At 44.5% G+C, this 23,826-nt stretch overlaps 1 protein-coding gene across 1 annotated transcript in view; it reads right to left on the bottom strand.

Moving 5' to 3' along the window:
• Nucleotides 1-9,428: 9,428 nt before the first annotated feature.
• Nucleotides 9,429-23,826, bottom strand: part of epha8 (eph receptor A8) — a 92,207-nt gene continuing 77,809 nt past the window's right edge. The window contains exons 6-19 of the mRNA XM_071375024.1: nucleotides 20,140-20,295; nucleotides 19,511-19,915; nucleotides 19,131-19,255; nucleotides 18,485-18,647; nucleotides 17,663-17,759; nucleotides 15,847-15,914; nucleotides 15,308-15,433; nucleotides 14,249-14,434; nucleotides 13,997-14,058; nucleotides 12,709-12,918; nucleotides 12,406-12,555; nucleotides 12,013-12,203; nucleotides 11,133-11,291; nucleotides 9,429-10,939 (exon numbers count right to left, since the gene is read on the bottom strand). Coding sequence (XP_071231125.1) covers nucleotides 10,825-10,939; nucleotides 11,133-11,291; nucleotides 12,013-12,203; nucleotides 12,406-12,555; nucleotides 12,709-12,918; nucleotides 13,997-14,058; nucleotides 14,249-14,434; nucleotides 15,308-15,433; nucleotides 15,847-15,914; nucleotides 17,663-17,759; nucleotides 18,485-18,647; nucleotides 19,131-19,255; nucleotides 19,511-19,915; nucleotides 20,140-20,295 — 2,213 coding nt within the window. The 3' untranslated portion in view covers nucleotides 9,429-10,824. The remainder of the gene's footprint in view (nucleotides 10,940-11,132; nucleotides 11,292-12,012; nucleotides 12,204-12,405; nucleotides 12,556-12,708; nucleotides 12,919-13,996; nucleotides 14,059-14,248; nucleotides 14,435-15,307; nucleotides 15,434-15,846; nucleotides 15,915-17,662; nucleotides 17,760-18,484; nucleotides 18,648-19,130; nucleotides 19,256-19,510; nucleotides 19,916-20,139; nucleotides 20,296-23,826) is intronic.

Below are 23,826 nucleotides of genomic sequence, written 5' to 3'. Positions count from 1 at the left end.
CTTGATGATTGAGTTGGAGGTGTGCATGGCCACGCAGTCATGGGTGAACAGGGAATGCAAAAGAGGGCTGAGAACGCACCCTTGTGGGGCCCCAGTGTTGAGGATCAGCAGGGTGGAGATGTTGTTTTCCTACTCTCCCCACCTGGGGGCGGCCCATCAGAAAGTACAGGACCCATTTGCACAGGGCGGGTTTGGAGGGTACTATGGTGTTAAATGCTGAGCTGTAGTCAATGAACAGCATTCTTACATATGTATTCCTCTTGTCCAGATGGGATAGGGCAGTGTGCAGTGTGATGGCGATTGCGTTGTTTGTGGACTTACTGGGGCGGTAAGCAAATTGGAGTGGGTCTAGGGTGACAGGTAGGGTGGAGATATGATCCTTGACTCGTCTCTCAAAGCATTTCATGATGACAGAAGTGAGTGCTACGGGACGATAGTCATTTAGTTCAGTTACTTTAGCTTTCATGGGAACAGGAACAATGGTGGCCATCTTGAAGCATGTGGGCACTGCAGATTGGGATAGGGATTGATTGAATATGTCCGTAAACACACCAGCCAGCTGGTTTGCGCATGCTCTGAGGACGTAGCTAGGGATACCGTCTGGGCCGGCAGCCTTGCGAGGGTTAACACGCTTAAATGTTTTACTCACATTGGCCACAGTGAAGGAGAGCCCACAAGCTTTGGTAGCGGGCTGTGTCAGTGGCACTGTATTGTAGTCAAAGCGAGCAAAGAAGTTGTTTAATTCGATGGGACTGCTTTCTTTTTGTAATCCGTGATTGACTGTAGGCCCTGTCACATACATCTCGTGTTTGAGCCGTTGAATTGCGACTCTACTTTGTCTCTATACTGATGCTTTGCTTGTTTGATTGCCTTGCGGAGGGAATAGCTACACTGTTTGTATTTGGTCATGTTTCCAGTCACCTGGACATGATTCCACTGCCAATGTTTGTCTATAGATATTGCATGGCTTTGTGCTTGATTTTATACACCTGTCAGCAAAGGGTGTGGCTGAAATAGTCAAATCCACAAATTTGAAAGGGTGTCCACATACTTTTGGCCATGTAGTGTATTCAACTGGCAGTTTACTGTTAGTTCCATTCAGTTGGTATAGCTGACGTTGTCATTCCATTTAATTATATTGTTTCGTTTACCTTCATTTGCTTCCTCTGTAAAAGCCGTCACAGCCGTGTGGTTGTTGCTGAGGAACATTACTAACAGTTGAAAATATATATAAAACATGTATGCTAATTAAATTGTTATGGAGTGTCGCGCAGACCAAGCCGTAACAGTTTGAAACTGCCGCATGGGGCAATACTTGGCGGTGTCATCACACAGTTCCTTGGTTAGTGCAGGCATTAGATGAGGGTATAGCCTACTATTGTGCCCAATGCTCCCTATTATAATTCTTTGCACGCTAATCTTCATTACCATGGGTTGAAGAACTCAAGAACTGAATGTGACAATTTTCAGAGTGAATCAAACCACCATTTTATTTATTTCTTGTGTAAAGGCTCTCCAAACCAGTTTTTTTAATGATTCATACATACTATCCTAAACCTAAATAATCTACAAGAATAGTATTTTTAAATCTACCAATTGGTGCTGAAACGGAAACAAAAATGCATATATTTAGATGGTTTTCTTTCTTTGATCCCTAATATTCTTTAGGGTCTGTTGACAAAACAAAAAAGTACACCGTATTTACTCAAAACCGTATTAAATGAAAACTCCACAAGAAAACATTTCGGCCAGCAAGTGGGAGGGTTTCCAGCGGTTGAATGACATTTATTCAGAGTGCGCAAATTATCCACACCTGAAGATCGCGTAACGCGACTGAATAAGGTAATACCCCATTCCATTAACCAGAAGCACTTCGTTACGTTGCGCCGAATGTCATTCATTTGAATGGGGACCGTGCACATCTGAGTGGCCTCCTTGCGGTTGAAGACTCGGTTGAGAGACAGACGACGCATACTTAGAATATTTCCAACCTCTGCGTCTTCGACAGTCCAGCCAGAGTCTATCTAAGAACAAGAAGTTACCAAACCAAAGAATATAAAAATATGTGGTTTTCAAAGATGGGTTTATGGTATAGCTAGTAACTTGTAAACAAGTACCCTTTCATAAGTCAGTACTATTTTAATAGTATGTTAAAATATAATACCCATTTATACTTTGACTGTTGCCTCCCGATTTAGTTTATTGTGATGGTAATGACATTTGTTTTTGATGATACTTGTTAGGTGGAGACCGCTAGCTACAGTATAGCCTAGCTTTTAGCTAGCTAGATAGCTGCTCTGTAAGCTAGCTTGACTTGCTAGAAAGTTATAGAAACAAGTTGAGTTTAAAGTAACTAAAATGAAACATGTTTTATCCTCAACTGAAACAGTGTTTATCCTGTCTTGGGACAAAGATGTCATATTTTACTATCTCATAAATAAATGTGATCACCAGACACTGGGCTTCCCTCCATCTTGTCTTGTGTTGTGAAACTCTCCCCATGCTCTCCGTCCAGTAGTGGAACGAGATTGCATGAAGATGACATACAGCGTAATAAAATACATCTGAATACCAAGTACTGAGATGTGTGTAGGAAAGGCATGCGTAGGATAGTCTTAAATTCCTAAATCGGGATTGGCCTCTAACTGCCATGCAGCAACACTATTCTGTTCCAATGAAGATTCCCTACCTTTTACAGTACATTCAGTAGGGGATACATCCTAACTCTAAATCTGCAGTTTATTGAATGTGAAAGTCTGAGTTAGGAGCACATACTTAAAGTTTCAAGAGGAGAGATGAGGAGAGAGCTGAAGAGAAGAGGAGGTAGAGGATGGAGGGAAGGTAAAACAAGTCCAAAAAGCGTCTACCTACCCCTCCTCACCCGTCTCTCTCTGAGCCCGTTAGGGCGACATGCCCACGCTGCTGAAAGAGAATCGGGTTTCTGATTAAGCCCCGTGAAGTTTAATCTGCGGTCAGGGTCTGTTTGTGTGTGATGAACATAGTAATCCACAAACAGGAGCCTTTTCTTTTCCATCTCCCCTTATCATCCCCACCTCTCCATCCTGCCCCTCCCCTTCTCATCCCCACCTCTCCATCCTGCCCCTCCCCTTATCATCCCCACCTCTCCATCCTGCCCCTCCCCTTCTCATCCCCACCTCCATCCTGCCCCTCCCCTTCTCATCCCACCTCTTCATCCCTCCCCTTATCATCCCCACCTCCATCCTGCCCCTTCCCTTATCATCCCCACCTCTCCATCCTGCCCCTCCCCTTATCATTCCCACCTCTCCATCCTGCCCCTCCCCTTATCATCCCCACCTCTCCATCCTGCCCCTCCCCTTCTCATCCCCACCTCCATCCTGCCACTCCCCTTCTCATCCCACCTCTTCATCCCTCCCCTTATCATCCCCACCTCCATCCTGCCCCTTCCCTTCTCATCCCCACCTCTCCATCCTGCCCCTCCCCTTATCATTCCCACCTCTCCATCCTGCCCCTCCCCTTATCATCCCCACCTCTCCATCCTGCCCCTCCCCTTCTCATCCCCACCTCCATCCTGCCCCTCCCCTTATCATCCCTACCTCTCCATCCTGACCCTCCCCTTCTCATTCCCACCTCTCCATCCTGCCCCTCCCCTTCTCATCCCACCTCTTCATCCTGCCCACCCTCTTCTCACCCGCACCTCTCCATCCTGCCCCTCCTAGTCGCCCAATTGTCTCACCCCTCTTCCCTATCCCTCTATTCCATCACCTCTTTACAGCCAATTTCCCCCTCTTCTCCCTCCTTCATTCCCACTCACCCCTTACCTCCTATCCATTCTCCCAATCTCTCCTCCCCTCCTCCCCCTCTCTCTGATTCAGCATTACCCCTTGCCTGGTTTATCCTCCTTGTTATCATCATGTTCACTTTAGACTCTTATCTCCTTAAAGAGTGTGTTTTGGTTCTGTGTGCTCATAACCCCGGGGTGTGATCAATGTAACACTGAGTAGAGCGACGCTAGCTTGTGTTAAGCGTTTGCTTGCGTCAGCCCTGTGCTGCTCTGAACTATGCTGAGTGTGGGGTGGCTTAGCAGAGCTTGCATCAGCCAAGTGCTAGCTAATAGGGGCATCGGTGGCAGGCTGCATGGGGGAACATCAAAGCGATCGTTTCCCCCCCAGAATGGAAAGTGAATGGAAAGTTGGGTGCACACAGCGGACACACACACACACACTGAACACATGCTGAGTGCATACAGCGGGGACACACATACACACACACTGAACACATGCTGAGTGCATACAGCGGGGACACACACACACACACACACTGAACACATGCTGAGTGCATACAGCGGGGACACACACACACACACACACTGAACACATGCTGAGTGCATACAGCGGGGACACACACACACTGAACACATGCTGAGTGCATACAGCGGGGACACACACACACTGAACACATGCTGAGTGCATACAGCGGGGACACACACACACTGAACACATGCTGAGTGCATACAGCGGGGACACACACACACTGAACACATGCTGAGTGCATACAGCGGGGATACACACACACTGAACACATGCTGAGTTCATACAGCGGGGACACACACACACACTGAACACATGCTGAGTGCATACAGCGGGGACACACACACACTGAACACATGCTGAGTGCATACAGCGGGGACACACACACACTGAACACATGCTGAGTGCATACAGCGGGGATACACACACACTGAACACATGCTGAGTGCATACAGCGGGCACGCGGGGAGAGGTGGCTGCTCACAACCACACAGCATTTACATTTATGGAAATGATTCCTGATTAAACTAGAGAAACAGACGGTGTTGTTATTAAGTCATGAGGTATGGCTGCAGGCTCAGAGTGAAATGGGGAGATCCACACTGGAGAGGGTCAGGGAAATGGGTTACCCTCAGAGGAACACACATAGGCAGAGTGATTGCTGAATCTTCTTTAAGTCATGGATTTACACGTCCCAACCTGCATGAATGTACATAATGTAGGCACACATGCACATACACTCACACACACAATTGATTTTCTGCTAGTGCCCGTGTTTACACCCGATATGAATGATGGCTTTGATATGTTAGGACCTTGGTTGGTTCTTTGATGTGTGTGAAAGCACATGATTACCCTGTGAACATCTTAATGTGATGTCTCTTCTTAAACCTTGGCAAATGGGACATGAATTATGAGATGCTCAAAGAGTCACACTCAAGTTGGATTAATAGTTTATTTGAAACAATGCCGCTTTTGACCAGATATTGATCTCCTTTAGTGTCTGTGAAGAATCATTTGTCTTGTCTATGGCGTGCTGTGACAAAAACAACACATTTATGCTATCAAAGCAATCACATTTTGGGAGATATTTGCACTGAACAAGGACATGGAGGAGAGAGAGAAACGGTACAGCTTATTGACAAGTTAATCATTCATAAGACAGTGCTGCTTTGGTAATATGTTTGATAAGGGACTTGGAAACCATGATTCCTCTCCATCGGGTTCATTCAGCACAAATACTTATTTAAATGGATCAATAAATAAGTAAGCAAATAAAAGGAGAAAAGTGTCTTGTGCCATACTCTTGTCTTATCTTATTTAGAGTGTTATAGAAAGTCATACTAAAGGTCTTACTGATGGACCTCCTGGCCTAAAGTAGCCGTTATGGTGCCTCAAATAGAGGAAAGAAAACGGTCAACAAGGTTAACATCATTTCTATCTCATGTGCATGAATACAGAAGGCTATGGCTAGAATAGAATGGAGTAAAATAGATGACCTTAAAGCAATTTAGCAATTTCCCTTTTAGACCCAATTCCTACTGCTAGAGACGGCAGCTGACAGAATGACGAAGCCCATTCATTTTTAATGGAAGAAAAGGGTCTCGCGCCGAACTGAGCAAATCATCAGTGGCATTTGACCAACTGAGAAAACAACGTAGAGTGTCATAATAAACTTAAAGGTAATCTGAATGAGTTAATGCGATTTTGTTCTGCACAAATATTAAAATGATTGGACATGGCCAACTGGTTAGCGCTTCAGTCGCTTATCATAGAGTAAATATTTCGAGAGCAATTGCTATTTATTTCAGGGCAAGCATCATGTACTAGATAGACACAGTAACCTACAGCTTACATCCTAGCCGTCAAGAGCGTGTTTACAGTATAGGCTCTTACAGAGAGGATGAGTGACAGAACGTCTTTGTGTACGGAACTTGGTGCTAAAAAGACATCTGCTTTTGAATGAAGCTTGTCTTGAGGAAGTCCTTGCAGCTCTAACATTGACAGTATAAAGTCTCCTTTCAATCTCCTTGCTATTTGATCTTCTATATGGTATTGACTGATTCTGTACTACAACCCTGATCACACCTCATCTCCTGTACCTAGGACACTGTCAGGAAATACAAAGGCCTCACCACTGTGTACATACAAAAGTTTATGTATTCATTTTTATATTTAAATGTAAATTTATATATGTATATTTACACTGTCAGGCTTTGTGTACCTCATGCATATACCATTAGGTCATGAATCCATAATATGTCTGTTTGTTTATAATGGTGCATATCTGTTTTCCTTCTGTCCTGCGAAGACTGTTAGTCCTGTTAGTGGGTAGAAGTTGCCCATAGGCACAGATCTAGGATCAGTTTATCTTCCCAGATCACTAAACGTAACCATTATGTCTGAAGATCCGCAAAACTGATCTTAGTTCATTATTTGAGGACAACTTCTTCTTCTGAGAGAGAAATCGAGTGAGTGAGAGAAACAAACGGAGAGAGGACAGAGAGAGCAGACTTCTCCTTGATGAGCGTCCCTTCTAACAGTGAGTCATCGGGTTGTTTACTATGCAGAGAAAACAGCTTAAAAAAAGCCCTTTGAAGAGGAGAGGGAGACATGAGGAACTAAAACTGAACTGGTGGAGGGCTTTAACAATATGTGAGTTATTTTTATATCTCCCCTTTGCTCTGTTTGTGTATCAATCCCATTCTGAATGTGGTGACTATTCAGTTCAATCTAGCATTGCAGTTTTTTCAACAGTGACACTGATGAAGCCAGCAAAGTCTCTCGTAGTCAGTTAGGTATTTAAAAATAGAAGGTATACAGTATTCTTTCAATTTTCTAAATAAGACTGATGGAGGAGCATCCCGAGTGGCGCAGCGGTCTAAGGCACTGCATCGCTGTGCTTGAGGCGTCACTATAGACCGGGGTTCGATCCCGGGCTGTCACAGACGGCCGCGACCAGGAGACCCATGAGGCGGCGCACAATTGGCCCAGCGTTGTCCGGGTTAGGGAAGGGTTTGGCCGGGCAGGATGTCCTTATTCCATCACGTTCTAATGACTCCTTGTGGTGGGCTGGGCGCATGCACGCTGTACGTGTTTTCTCGTACACATTGGTGCATCTGGTTTCCGGGTTAAGCGAGCAGTGTGTCAAGAAGCAGTGCGGCTTGGCAGGGTCGTGTGTCGGAGGACGCACAGCTCTCGACCTTCGCCTCTCCCGAGTCCGTACTGGAGTTGCAGAAATGGGACAAGACTGTAACTACCAATTGGATACCACAAAGTTGGGGAGAAATGGAGTGAAAAAAATTAAATAAAGACTGAGATGGAGGCATCAGTAGGAGATGAGAGCAGTTATTGAAGTGGTAGGAGATTCACACCCTGACCTTGTACATCTCTAAGCCTCTCAGCACTCTATCATGTACTGAACTGTCTCAATCTCCCCATTTGTCTTCAGATGTCAGAAGAGGCTAGTGCAGCAGCCAATTAACACAACAGCTAACCCACAATCACACCCTGCTGCCAAAGATACACACCTTGACAATAACATCTGAAACAACCAGCTAACAATACACAGTATTGCACAGTCCCTTCTGACTCTGTGTCTTGGCAAACACAATTGTTTCTTGGATGTGATGCATTGACAACAGCGCATTAGGATACACGGTAATCTATATTTAGAGTTGCATTGTTCCAAGGTTGTTCACAAAGACTTCATTATATAGTGGATTAAATTTACATTGAATGGTTGCGCATTTTAATGAATCTGCATTGTTGACGGGCAGTTTTACATTAAATGCTTGAGGATTATAATGAATCTCTATTGTTGGCGGTTTCGTTTGCGATGAGGACCTGGGTATTAGCGATAACAAACAGCAAACACTCCCGTCATGACTCATGGCCCACTCTGTGTGTCGCCCCTCCGAGAAGTCAACCAGGGGACAGTGTAGAACACTCACAGTCATAATGAGTGGGAGGGGCACTGAGTCGTCATGGGGATGGGTCAGCGACTGATAATTGGGCGTGGGACTCCATGGTAACAAAGCACACGGCCGTATTAATGAGATTAATAATGTTCTGTTCAGTCTCGTTTCACCAAGGAGAGGATTAGCTCCATACAGCTCTCCCGAAGGTAAACGAGAGGACAATTACTCAGACACCCTGACCAAGATTCAACACAGATTTTTTTTTTTTTTCTGTGGTTGAAATTAAGTTTAAGGGCAAAGGGAAGCACAGACACACTAAGCAACAACAAGTCAAGCAGTATTGTTTCCGACCTGCAAACAGGCAGAGTTTTGTTCCAGCAGTCCCAGTCAGATCAAAGCATTTAGAACCACAATGTTGTGATTTTGCCACAGTGTAGGGGCTCGATTCAATTCGTATCGCAGAAGTTCCAAATTATACTGTAGTGCAATTGAAATGTAAAGGTAATTTCCGATAGAGCCGATCTACGCAGCGTGTAAAGTGAATGCAGTCTCCGCCATCGTGGGAACATGACCTTTTATATTTCTACCACGCTATAAGGCGGAACTTTGGTGATAGGTATTGAATCGAGCCCTAAGATATGCCAGACCTCTAATTAGTGTCAATGTTGACATTTACCCTAGCCCTAGGTTCAATTGAAATGGTTTTAAACGTACCTCAATCCAGGGATGGAAGGTGTAACTTCAAGGCCACACCCCGGATCAACCCTAACCCTAGCCATTACTGTAACCCTAACCCTATTCATTACCCTAACCCTAGCCCTAGCCATTACCCTAACCCTAACCATTACTGTAACCCTAACCCTATTCATTACCCTAACCCTAAGGCCGTGATTCAATACGATCGCAGGTTATAGTCATTGCAGCTTTTAAAGGCAATGTTGGGGAGATCCCTTTCACGGTAAACGCTGCATATGTCAGATCAATTGGAAATTGCCCTTAAAAGCTGCAATAACTCATGATTGGATTTAATCTTAGCCTAACCGCTTCATGTCTACATCGTGGATATACCCTAACCCTATCCATTACCGTAACCCCAACCCTGTTGTGTTAAATCAATTCTATTAATTCTATTAATTCCTAGATTAGGAATCATGGTGTTGTGTTCCGAATCGCAATGTGTAAAATTCTGCAACATCCCAGGCGAGACAGGTCAGTTGTTGTGTTAAACTCGTTTTATTCATTCCCAGATCAGTCATGGTAGTGGACTCTATCAGCATTGAGCTATGCATACAGAAGTGTATCGCTGTTTCAGTCACACACACACACACACACAATTGTTTTTCTTTATTGTGTCATCATGGACTATTTGCACATTTCATGATTCAACATTAGAAACAAGGATGTTCCATCAATCTTTGCAAAAAGCCTGTGTCTTTTGAATTTAGTTTGACAGCAAATAGACCTAATTTCAGACAGAGGTGAGTAAATCCAGTTGTATTGCTGTGACTGTAGGTATGTAATGGTATAGACAAAACTGAAGGATGTTTGTCAATTAATTAATCTAATAATACTTTTATAAAATATGGAATTTCAATATATATTTTTAAAGCATCTCGAGAAAGATCCGGAAACATTATTAAAATGACACCATAGTTATGCAATGCATATTCAGGGAATATGAGGTTCTTCTCTAATAAAAAGAGACACAACCACCTATTATAGTCCTACGGAGGTGCACAAGAAAAGCATTCTCTTGATTGCACAGAGAAACTAGGACCATAAATTATATTGTTTTCAGGGTATTTAGATAAAAACATTCCACATACAGAACTTTTCCTATTCTTAGTTTTCCCCTTCTAACCACCACAGAGTCAAAACAGTGACACATCACATTAAGTCATCATCCATACATCTTCTCTACAGTAGTTGTGCGCTATGCAGCTGTAACAGGGAGAGAACACAATGGTTCTCTCCCATGGTCATTCAAAGGTTTACTATGTGAGTTTGTCTCTCTTGTTGAAACTGGTCTCCTCCTCGATGGAGGAGACTTGGGACTTCTGTTTTTTTTGCTGTTTGTCCATTGTCAGGTGCAGGGTCTTCTTGTGCCATGTCAGTTTTGGAGTCGGGGGCCGGTTCTCAGGGGAACCATAAGAGAAGCTGTGTGCTCAGGGACACAGCTGAATGCTCCAGCCCCTGTCAGTCTCTCTCTTACTGTATGCTAGGCTATCACTCAGATCCATTATAACATATTCTTCTAATAAATTCATATTCATAAAATCTCTCTTTGTATACAACAAAATTAAAATTGTCTGTGGAGATTAAGGCAGTCCATCCATTTTTACAAACAAGACACAGAACTCACAAAACATATCTGAATAGGAAAAACAATGATGAAAATGTCCCATGGACTTGATAGGCTACTGTACTCGAGTCCCTTCATATCCGTCCTCTGGAAGTTTCAATCTTTCAAAGAAGAAGTCTTGAAAAGTTCATCAAAATGTCACCCAGACAATCTTATAGGAGTCATAGATCTATTCCCATGAAGTTCCACTAGGCCTCAGAAGCCTGGGGCTAGATTTGACATTTGGCTGGCTGGAGAAGCCTGGAGGCTGAAGTTACACATGCACTGAGGGCACACTCCTGTTGAGCACCTGAACACGCATCAGCTGTACACTGGTCATGATCTTCTTCTGGTGGCCCATCAGTGTCACCCCCAGCCTGTGTATATCCCTGTAGGACACAAAGTCACAAACACATCAGTGATCACATGCATTAGCACACATTAGATATGATAGACCAAGTTACTGTTAAGCACTTTATGGCAACTGCATCCATGACATTTGGATAATGTGATTAGAGTGTGATGTTGTGAGAGTAGGACTGCAATGTGGTGTCAGCGTGGAGCTGTGGCCTGGCCCCTTACCCTTGGTTCATGCTTATGATGTGGCCCAAGGTCTGGTAGCCTCCTACAGCAAAGTGGTCCTTGTATCGGCCCATCTTGATGGTATCCAGCCACTCATCCACAGAACTACAGCTGCTGAAGTCTGGGATACTTCTGTCCATCATGGGAGGTGTGCCTAACCTGGGGGAGAGAGAGAAACAGAGAGAAAAGAGGGCGCGAGAGAGCAAGAGACCGCGAGAGACAAAATGGAGAAAAAATGTAAAGTGAGAGAGAGAGGAGGAAGAAAAGGTGGTAGGAAAAAGACAGAGAAAAGGGAGAGCGGAGGCATGAGGAAAGAGAGAGATGAGAAAAAAGGTCTTGAAATGCAATAGCAGCTAAGGCAGAAAATCAATAGCAGTTAAAATGATAGAGAAGAGGTGGCTGCTCTGATTGCAGGATGGCTGGTTTGGCCAGATTAATACAGGGAGAAATCCTTAACACCCCCCTTCCCTCCTCATTCCTCCATCTCCCCTTCTTCCTCCTGACATGCACCAGGGATCCGGGACCCGGGATCTGAACGGAGCGATTTAACACGGGTCCAACTCTGGCTTCAGCTGCTATTCTCTCTGCTCTCTGATTCCCAAACGATCAATGTCAATATCACAGGCTCTTATTTAACAGAGAGCGCGTCAATCAGAGATGAGCTTATTGGAAAACGAACACGGCCGTTCCTTGCTCCCCTAAGGCAACCCGTCTCCCTCGCGTCAGCCGGGGAAGTTTGGGGGAAACTTTGGGCTGTAACTTTATCCCACAGCTTATGTTTGACAGATGAGCTGAGAGTGGATTTGCAGCCCTTTGTCCAGACAATGGCTCCCAAGCAATCTGTATTGCCCAGGCGATGGTGGCCTAGCAGCCTGCTCACCTGCACAGCGTGTCCATGGACTTAAGGTTCTCCGGGTTCCGGATAAGCTTGTCTAGAACCGTAACAATCTGGCAGAAGCGAGGCCTCTCGTTCCGATCCTTCTGCCAGCAGTCCAGCATGAGAGTGTGTAGAGCACCTGGACAACTCATTGGAGCAGGCAGCCTGTAGCCCTCCTCTACTGATTTTATCACCTACACACACACACACACACACACACACACACACACACACACACACACACACACACACACACACACACACACACACACACACACACACACACACACACACACACACACACACACACACACACACACACACACACAGATATGCAGGTATCATTACACACACATACAGTACATGTGTTTTTGTGTGTGTGTCCACTCCACTCACATCTCGGTTGGTGAGGTTCCAGTATGGCCTCTCCCCGTATGACATCACCTCCCACATGACCACGCCGTAGCTCCACACGTCACTGGATGAGGAGAACTTCCTGTAGGCGATGGCCTCCGGTGCTGTCCAGCGGATCGGAATCTTACCACCCTGAAGGGAATAGCACCACACTAGAGCCGACACTGGCATTTCACCACAGAATAGAAAACAGAACCTGAACTAGAGAACTAGGGCTACAACAGTATTAGAACCTAGTGCATATTACAGTTTTAGAATGTAGCTATCATGAGAGTGTGAACTCACGCTGGTGGTGTATGCTGCATCGGGATCGTCCTCCAGGACTCTAGACAGGCCAAAGTCAGACACCTTACACACCAAGTTGCTGTTGACCAGGATGTTACGAGCTGCCAGGTCGCGGTGGATGTAGCCCAGGTCTGCCAGGTAGGTCATACCTGCAGCGATGCCACGCAGCACGCCCACCAACTGGATTATAGTGAACTGACCATCATGTCTCTGAGAGGAGGAAAGGGAGAGAGGAGAAGAACAGGGTTGAGATGTAGAGAGAGATTGAGATCTCTGATGTCAAGTCTTTCAAAAAACAATTTTTAAATGTGTTCACAAGAGAAAGAAAGTGAGGGAATCTGATAGAAAGAGGGAAACTGTATGTGAAAAAGAGATGAAATCCATATAAAGCGTTGTTTTATTTATACAGCATATTTCAGACATGGAATGCAACACAATGTGCTTCACAGGAAAATATACTGAACAAAAATATAAATGCAACATGCAACAATTTCAATTTTTTTACTGAGTTACAGCTCATTTGAGGAAATCAGTCAATTGAAATTAATTAATTAGGCCTTAATCTATGGATTTCCCATGACTGGGAATACAGATATCTATCTGTTGGTCACAGATACCTTAAAAAAATGGGCCTCAGGATTTGGTCATGGAATTTTTGTGCATTCAAATCGATAAAATGCAATTGTGTTCGTTGTTCGTAATTTATGCCTGCCCATACCATAATCCCACCGCCACCATGGGGCACTCTGTTCACAACGTTGACATCAGAAAACCTCTCGCTCACACGACGCCATACACATGGTCTGCGTTTGTGAGGCCGGTGGGACGTACTGCCAAATTTCTAAAACAATGTTGGAGGCGGCTTATGGTAGAGAAATTAACATTCAATTCTCTGGCAACAGCTCTGGTGGACCTTCCTGCAGTCAGCATGCCAATTGCATGCCAACTTGAGACCTCTGTGGCATTGTGTTGTGTGACAAAACTGCACATTTTAGAGTGGCCTTTTATTGTCCCCAGCACAAGGTGCACCTGTGTAATGATCATGCTGTTTAATCAGCTTCTTGATATGCCACCCCTGTCAGGTGAATTGATTATCTTAGCAAAGGAGAAATGTTCACTAACAGGGATGTAAATACACGTGTGTGCAACATTTTAGAGAAATAAGCTTTTTGTACTTAAGGAACATTTTGGGGATCTTTTATTTCAGCTCATGAGACATGGGACCAACACTTTACATGCTGCGTTTATATTTTTGTTCAGTATATATAAAAACATAAAAGCAACAAACCCTCAGGAAAGAGTCCAGAGATCCATTCTCCATGTACTCAGTGATGATCATGACTGGTTTACCTGGAGGAATGGGAGTAAGGGAGTGTGGGGGAGGGAGTGAGGCAGGAAACATTATTCCACAGTAACTAAACAGGAGTAACTTACACCAGATAACTTACTTATTGCATTTCATTTAATTTAGCTGAAAATAAATGTAATTGCACCACACTGAAAATGAAGTTGAATCAAATCAAAACAAATGGAATCTTACTGCGTGTTACCACTCCCTCCAGGTGGATGATGTTAGGGTGGTCAAACTGGGCCATGATTGATGCCTCAGCCAGAAATTCTCTCCTCTGCTTGTCACTGTATCCTGCCTTCAGCGTCTTCAGAGCCACCGGGATGTCTCTCTTCCCTGGGAGACGCATCCGCCCGTAACACACCTCCCCAAACTCACCTGGAGACACACACAAACACACACACACACACAATTCAGCTTGATATATAGTATATGTTTCCCTGACAACACTATAGACTGATGTATCCATTGATTGAAAAATGTATTCAAACAAAAACGAAAAAATATATACTACCGTTCAAAAGTTTGGGGTCACTTAGAAATGTCCTTGTTTTTGTTAACATTTAACATTTATCATAAATACAGTGTAGACATTATAAATGTTGTAAATGACTGTTGTAGCTGGAAATGGCTGATTTTTAATGGAATATCTACATAGGCGTACAGAGGCCCATTATCAGCTACCATCACTCCTGTGTTCCAATGGCACGTTGTGTTAGCTAATCCAAGTTTAGCATTTTAAAAGGCTAATTGATCATTAGAAAACCCGTTTGCAATTATGTTAGCACAGCTGAAAACTGTTGTACTGATTAAAGAAGCAACAAAACTGGACTTCTTTAGACTAGTTGAATATCTGGAGCATCACCATTTCAGATACATTTCATGTTATTTTAATGGACAAAAAATGTGCTTTTCTTTCCAAATCAAGGACACTTCTAAGTGACCCCAAACTTTTGAACGGTAGTGTATGTACGGTATATCTCTCCTTTGTGCTTTGAAAAGTCCCGGAACATGTCATTACATGTCTTTCCCTTTCCTCTTCTGTGTCCTATCAACAACTGCCATTCTAAAGGTCATTGTTAACAGACGTGATTATGACGCCTGTGTGTTGCCATGTCCTGCTGTGCCAATATGATGTTAGTATTCCCTGTGTGTTTGATTGATAGCCCCATGCGACGCTCTGATTCCACTGTGCCATCCCTCTCCACTGCACACCGCAGCATTTACGTCAGCCAATGATTTTCAGTTTACCTGAGCCAATGATTTTCTCCAGTTTGATCCTGGAAGCTTCAATTTCTCTGGCAAACTCATGGACGGCCTGGCAGGGGTCCTCGTAGGTGTGTGGATCGATGTAGAAACGTGTGTCGGGGAATGACACTAAAATAAACAACATTAGCATCTGGTCACATACCACTGGATGGAAACAATATGCTTCATATATATATATGAGAGACAGAGAGAGAGAGAGAGACAGAGAGAGAGACAGAGAGAGAGAGAGAGAGAGAGACAGAGAGAGAGAGAGAGAGAGAGAGAGAGAGAGAGAGAGAGAGAGAGAGAGAGAGAGAGAGAGAGAGAGAGAGAGAATATGCCATTTAAAAATATGAACTTGGATACCCACATAAGCTTTGCAAGCATCTCTCAGAGAGAGAGAGAGAGATCATTTCTACCTGAACAAATCTGAATCAAAAGGGAAGTGAACTGTGTACATTGAGGATGAACATTATTACCACTGGAGTGAAGACTAGGAAGGGAAATGTAATAATAGACTAGTAATAATAATACAAACGCACCATGGCCATTCTGGTAGTGCATTTTCTCCTCATCAGAGTCCTGGAAGGCCTTGCTATAGCCACAGTGTCTGGATCACAAACACACAGAAACATGTAAATGTCACTATGGGTAGGACAATGGTAGGGATATGTTGTGATGCTGTTTTCTACTTTGTATTTCCAAGTCTTCTCTGGTGTATGGTTTATATAGAGCATCACGTTGTATGTTAAAACTCTTCAGTCTCGTCATAGCAGTTAATTCACTCTAAAATGCCATTTTCACATGTCAGTCTTCAGAATAGTTCAGAGTCTAGACACTTCTCACTGTTTTCCTCTCTTTCTGTCTTCCAGCTCCAGACGAACTCGGCTTGAAAATGTTAACAAGTTGGAAATAGTTAAACGCAATTAAATAAATGATTTGTGGAAGAGTTGTAGACCTCAGAAGAGGGAATTGAAGGAGAGGGATATTTAAAACACATTTGCATTGTTCCTTAACCAAAAGGAATTGCCATTATAATGAAACTCACTGTTTAGAACACTGAGGTCTAATAAGAACTGGAGACTGTGTCCAAAATGTCTGCTCATTGTTCTCAAGGTAATCTACTCACTTTCACATATGCAGATTCACGGGCCGTCTACTGTATATCCGAGTTGCGTCCTGTTTATACGTACCAACATCACATGTGCACTAGCACTCAGTGCGCACAGGGAGCAGCATGAGCAGCGACAACATCATTACGTCATCCAAAAATATGGCAGACATTGGATGAATTTAACATTTTAATACAGTATCTTCGGCTGTGAGTGATGACATTTTTTCCCCCTCAATTATTATGTTAATAATTAAATGGATATTTTGTGCACAAAGGTGATGACTAAAGTGACTTACTAGGAATTTTCTAATCTGATTTCTCTATGTGGCCGTGTATGGAAATGGTCTTTCTGGGTTGGGCGTTTGCAGTACTGAAGCAAAACTGTAGGAGCAGTCGAAACCTTGCTTCTAGACAGGAACCCTGGCCCCTTGGTTTAGAATTACAAAACTCAGCTGAGTCTGAACATTTCCTACGCAGAAACTCTGTGAGATGACTTGACTTTCCACTGTAAACGCAGGCTGTAATCTAGAGTGAGAACTACTCGGTACTAATTAAAACCATTAGTGGAACAACGTTAGAGAGATTATCTCCTTACGTTTCCTGTTTGATGGACATATCACAGTGCTGTTGGGGTTTGAGGTTGCAGACAGACACACCATGGAAACAGTTACCGTAGCATAAGAGCCTATGGGGTTTGAGGTTGCAGACAGACACACCATGGAAACAGTTACCGTAGCATAAGAGCCTATGGGGTTTGAGGTTGCAGACAGACACACCATGGAAACAGTTACCGTAGCATAAGAGCCTATGGGGTTTGAGGTTGCAGACAGACACACCATGGAAACGGTTACCGTAGCATAAGAGCCTATGGGGTTTGAGGTTGCAGACAGACACACCATGGAAACAGTTACCGTAGCATAAGAGCCTATGGGGTTTGAGGTTGCAGACAGACACACCATGGAAACAGTTACCGTAGCATAAGAGCCTATGGGGTTTAGAGGTGATCATATGGATTTCAATGCATAAGGTTATAGGACATCACAGGCAGATAAAGAACAACAACATAACTGCTAATATAAACATTAACTATAAATGAATCCTATGGAGATGATGGTAACATTTACTTGAACCCTCCTTGAGGTAGTGTAAAAAAATATCCCACATACATATGTGAATGACGTAGAGTCAGAGAGGACTCGTCTACATCACGGGTAGTGGTGTAGTGTAAGAAAGGGTTGCCTTGCCGTTTCCTGCAGATGACGATGGCCAGGAAGGTGACGAGGCCAGAGACCAGGACCATACAGATCCAGATGATGGTCATAGTGTCGTAGCGCAGAGGAACTGGACACACAACAACACAACCAGAGAGTGTCAGAGTGAGAGAGTGAGAGAGTGAGACAGTGAGAGAGTGAGACAGTGTTTGTGAGAATGTGTGTGAGAGAGAGAAAGTGAGAGGGAGAGAGAGACAACGACAGTGTGTGTGAGTGTGTGTGTGTGTTAAAATGTGTAACGTGTGTGTGTGAGAGTGCATGCGTGTGTGTGTGTGTTCTGTGCTCTTTGAGGTGGATCAGCAGCAGATTTCCTGCCAGGGGTGACCCTCACACAAAGCCCAGATCAATAACATTAAGGGATTGTCTGAAGACTTCCTGGTCCCACTGACACTGACGGCTCTTTAACCAGTAGCATGCTGTGCTGTCTGGGTTAACATACACTAACTCCCCTGTGGCTGACAGGTTTACACAGTAGTACACATATATCAACCAACAGACACTTCTATCAAGCCTCTCTATAATTACTAGGAATGTGTACAAATACTTGTGCATCGCTGGGTGGTCCCAGGTGGGTCGTGTATCGCTGGGTGGGTTCAGGTGGGTCGTGTATCGCTGGGTGGGTTCAGGTGGGTCGTGCACCGCTGGGTGGGACCAGGTGGGTCGTGCATCACTCAAATAGGTGGTGTTGGGTGAGGTGCGTTTTCACCCATAGAAAACAATGTACTTTGAAACCTCAGTGTTTTGTTGTTTTATTGATGGTCACTGCTCCATGGTGCTCTTCTCTGATTATCTTACTTGCTTTCCCGGTCTGGATCTCCACGTTCTGGCTGAAGCGTCCGCAGCCTGCCGAGGTTCTGGCCCGGACCTGGAAGATGTACCTGGTACCGGGCTTCAGACCAGACACCCGGGCCGTGGTCCCCTTGGCCTTCAGGGTGGAGTAACTCTGCTGCTCCTTATCCTGGTGGAGGAGAGAGGTTAGGGAGGAGGAGAGGAGGGTAGGAAGGGGTGGAGCACCGGAGAGATGTGATAAAGGCTGTCTATACAAAGCTGTGTTTACATTTCTGACTAACATCCACCTTAGCAGAAACCCCAGGAGTTTGGCCAAAAAAACAGCAGCCACACTAATCTGTCTGTACTATCCAGATGTGTGTGTTCATGACACTATTACTTCACTCTATACACACACACTCCCCTGTCTCCAGGGACCACTCGGCTGTGGGGTGTGATGTGGTATTTACATTTGCCCTGGTCTGGTGTGTGTGCCTCCTGTGCTGGTCAGATCACTCTTACCCCATTAGCTGTGTGTCAGAGCATGCAGAACAACACAGCAATTAGCTTGTCTGCCTCCGCTTTCAGGCTTACCCACACGCTCACTGCCACTGTCACTTTCACCTATCAGCCCAGATCAGTCCCACCCACAAACAGTATTTATCTACTGTACCTTCTCGTAGTATTTGACGTCATACTCCAGTATGACTCCGTTGGGCTGGTCTGGTTCGTGCCACAGCAGAGTGACACTATTCTGACTTGCGTTCTCTTGTCGAATCGCAATTACCTGGGAGGGGGCTGAACAGGAAGCAAGAAACAGGAAGTACACAGACACATAAATGAATAGAGAACCAGAACAGACAGGGCAGCCCTGCATGTAAACAGCAATACAATCAAATTGAGATCATACAGAATAATGTAACTTACTGTAGCTGTTGAGCTGGTTTCTTTTTGTAGCTGTTTTTAATTCTAGGTAAACTGTATTCATTTTCTATGTAAAGTGACCTTCAGTAATAAAATGTTATGTAATAAATCCATACAGGTATCCCCTACCTGCCTGGTTCGTAGTGATGTTGACAGAGGCGAAGGGCGGCAGCTCGTTGCTCAGATGAGTCACTGCATTCATCGCTAGGATGCGGAAGGTGTAGTTGGCGTGAGCAACCAGGTTTAGAACAGTCACCCAGGGTTCGGTCAGAGAGCTCTGCCGGGGAACGAACCGCACCGGTACCGCACCGGCACGGTCCACTGTCCCTCCACCCCCTCCTCCCATCCCCCCTCCCCCACTGGTTGTCCCTGCTGTACAGTCCTCACACTGCCCCCCCTCCCCAGAACACTTCTGACAGAGCAAACTGTACAGCAGGTCACTGCGACCCCCAGAGTCCAGCGGTCGCCCCCACTCCAGATTCACTGACGTCCCGTTAACTGACGATATCACGTTTACTGGAGCTGTTGGGGGGCCTGAGGAGAGGAGAGATAGAAAAAGAGAGGGAAGAGAAGAATTAGAAGGGAGGAGAAAAAGTTAAATTTTCATATGTTTTTTCTTGCCTATCACCTGAAACAGTTTGATGTGCTTCTATATTCTCTTTCAGAAATTAAAATAGTTATTATATATAATTATGTCTAATTAGAGAGATAGGTGCAGGGTGCAGCATGTAGGGGTGTTGTGTGTGTGTGTGACGTACGTGTGCAGGGTGCAGCAAGGGTGTCGGTGGGGGCTCTGTAATGGCTGGAGTCACAGGGGCAGGAGAGGGCAGCTCTGGTCTCTGAGTGGCTTTGTAGAGGACACTTCCCACACAACCCATCACCTGCTACTGGCTTATAGAAACCCACCTCACACGCTGCATGGGGAGAGAGGAGGAGGTGAGAGGGGAGGAAAGAGGGGAGAAGAGAGAGAGAGACAGAGAGAGAGAGAGAGACAGAGACACAGAGAGAGAGAGAGAGAGAGAGAGAGAGAGAGAGAGAGAGAGAGAGAGAGAGAGAGAGAGAGAGAGAGAGAGAGAGAGAGAGAGAGAGAGAGCGAGAGAGAGAGAGAGAGAGAGAGAGGATATGCCATTTTAAAATATGCTTTGAAAATATCAGCTTTGGTCTACCACACTATTTCTAGAGTAACCCCAACAGTCAATATGTAATTGGAACCCTGCATAAAAGCACTGACTTGAGAGAAGGGGGAGAAGAAAGTTAGACTTTTTCACACACACATTTGGGCCAAAGAGGCTGTGCACTGTTGATACTCCCGTAGGGAACATTAGAATCTAGACCACGTTTCAACCTTATTCAGCACACGTACTACATATTCACTTTCAACTCTGCACTGATGAATAATACAGGCTCCTCTGATAAATATATTCTCTTTAGAATGCAGAAACAGGGTATATGGAGCTGTGGAAACAGAAACGTACTAATATATTTGGCAACATCATGGGTTCATCTTAACTGCCTCCTCAGTGAAAATTAAAAAAGGTTTGGCAAAATGTCTCTTATAGGTTAAGGATGACCTTCTTATAACCTTTTTTTGACCATTGGCTCCAAAAAATAAATAGATCAAAACATGTGTATTACACATCAAAATGTAAAAACGTTGGTAGTATAGTTGTATTGGTCAGCACTCAATGTTGTTGATGATATTTCGTTATGCCTTTCCATAATTTATGAGTCTCTAAATACGTCTTCAATTTCCAATGAACCCTGACATGTAAGAGTGTCAGTAGCATATTGATAGTGTATACCATCTGGATCACACACGCACACACACACACACGCACGCACGCACGCACGCACGCACGCACGCACGCACGCACGCACACACACACACACACACACACACACACACACACACACACACACACACACACACACACACACACACACACACACACACACACACACACACACACAGAGAGACACACACACACACACACACACACACACACACACACACACACACACACACACACACACACACACACACACACACACACACACACTGTCTGGATCACAACCAGATTAAAAGGCAGGGGCTGATATCGCACCTCTCTTTCACCGTCAGTGTCCCCCAAGGAACCAGAAACTACTTCTATTTGCAATATTTATCCCAGACTGCTTTCTCTCCTCCCTTTTATCCCGTTAATCCCACCATCCCTTGATGTTTTTTGTGAAGCTCCTGAGTTGAAAAGCAGGTCAGGATAAACATCGGAACAGCTCGCTCATCAAGGAGGGAGGCTGCTGACACTTTGAAGTCTCTGACAGATTTACCAGCTAACACACTCAGCAACACACACACACACACACACACACACACACACACACACACACACACACACACACACACACACACACACACACACACACACACACACACACACACACACACACACACACACACACACACACACACACACACACACACACACACATGCATACACAGTTAGCAATAACGATAATGCTATACACATGACACACAGCACATGCACCCAAGAACACACACACACACACACACACAAATAATGCAACAAGTAAAATTATAAACTTGGTAACACACACACACAGATAAAGGACAATTGAAAGGAGGGTTGGTGTGGATGACCCCTGATGACCTTTCAAACCTGACTCACATTGGTCTGGCACTCTGAATAAAGTGAGGAAATGAGAGAGAGAAGAGAAAGAGAGGGAGAACGAGAATGGAGAGACTAGAGACAGCGCACTGTGTGTGTGTGTGTGTGTGTGTGTGTGTGTGTGTGTGTGTGTGTGTGTGTGTGTGTGTGTGTGTGTGTGTGTGTGTGTGTGTGTGTGTGTGTGTGTGTGTGTGTGTGTGTGTGTGTGTGTGTGTGTGTGTGTGTGTGTATTGTGTGTGTGTATTGTTTGGCACGTCAGAGCCTGTCAGCCCAGTGCTGCCGATGCAGGAGTATTTGCATTACAATGAATCTTAATGGCTGTGTGCTGGCTTTGTGTGCTGACCTTGATTTATTCTCAGTATAAGTGGGTAAATAAACAACACGGTATAGAAAGAGGAGTTGGGAAAGCAAATCACAGACTTGAGGAGACTTGAGGGGGAACGGGACTGGAGGAGAGTCTTTAGTGCCACCTGGTCTTCTGGCAAAAGGTCATATAGTGCTTACTGACATACTGTACATAGCTTTAAACAACATTGAGTTAGTCAAAAGCTGGTGTGGCCAAACTCAAGCAATTTAGCCAGGCACATGTACATGCACGCTTTCGAGTTCTCTTCTGGGACCAAACAGCGGTAACTAATAAGCAGGTAAGACTGCCATGCTGGTAGGAGTGATGGATGATTGTGTCAGTAAAGTCATGTGGAAATGGGCCACTGGTGTCTGGTGTGAATCTCTCCAAACTCCTAGATGAGGCCTGTGTCCCACTCTCTGAGTTACTAATCTGACCCCATGCTTGAGGCTTTAGAATGATACACTGCACCCTCTACGGCTCTGGCCACAAGTACTGTATTGCACTATATAGAATGGAGAATCATTTTAAATACAGACATAGTCTCAAATGAGATGTCCCACTTTCAATTTAGATAAGCCTTATTGATTCAATGACTGAATCGGTCTAGGTACTGCTCAGAGCCAAATGACTGAATCGGTCTAGGTACTGCTCAGAGCCAAATGACTGAATCGGTCTAGGTACTGCTCAGAGCCAAATGACTGAATCGGTCTAGGTACTGCTCAGAGCCAAATGACTGAATCGGTCTAGGTACTGCTCAGAGCCAAATGACTGAATCGGTCTAGGTACTGCTCAGAGCCAAATGACTGAATCGGTCTAGGTACTGCTCAGAGCCAAATGACTGTGGACAGCGGAATGGATGGAGGGATGGATGGATTGTTGAGGAGTGATAGAGAATGGATGGATGGGATTGTTTTCCCTCAATGGGGGTCAGTAAAGGACAAAGAAGCTGTGATCATTTCAATAAAACACAACCATTTCACTCATACATTAATATAACAGGCGACAGCACAAAAACATTCTGAAGATATTATATTTGAAGGTAGACTGGACCATAAAAAATAAATTGGGTGTCTAATTGAACTGGGGCGGCAGGTAGCCTAGTGGTTAGAGCGTTGGGCAGGTAACCGAAAGGTTGCTAGATCGAATCCCTGAGCTGACAAGGTAGTAATATCTGGCATTCTGCCCCTGAACAAGGCAGTTAACACACTGTTCCTAGACTGTCATTGTAAATAAGAATTTGTTCTTATCTGACTTTCCTAGTTAAATAAAGGTAAAAAAGAAAATAATCTTTGTCAATTTTATCATTATTGAAATGCTTTATCATTTTGGAATGAACATTAGATCAGGTAGAATTACAGTATATACTGAACATGCAGGTGATAAAATTGCATTCTGGGTGGAAAACAAAA

This window comes from Salvelinus alpinus, chromosome 2, assembly GCF_045679555.1.
Source record: "Salvelinus alpinus chromosome 2, SLU_Salpinus.1, whole genome shotgun sequence".
Lineage (NCBI taxonomy): Eukaryota > Metazoa > Chordata > Actinopteri > Salmoniformes > Salmonidae > Salvelinus > Salvelinus alpinus.
The sequence above is the reverse complement of the archived record's forward strand: the minus strand, read 5'-3'. Positions and strand labels throughout refer to the sequence as shown.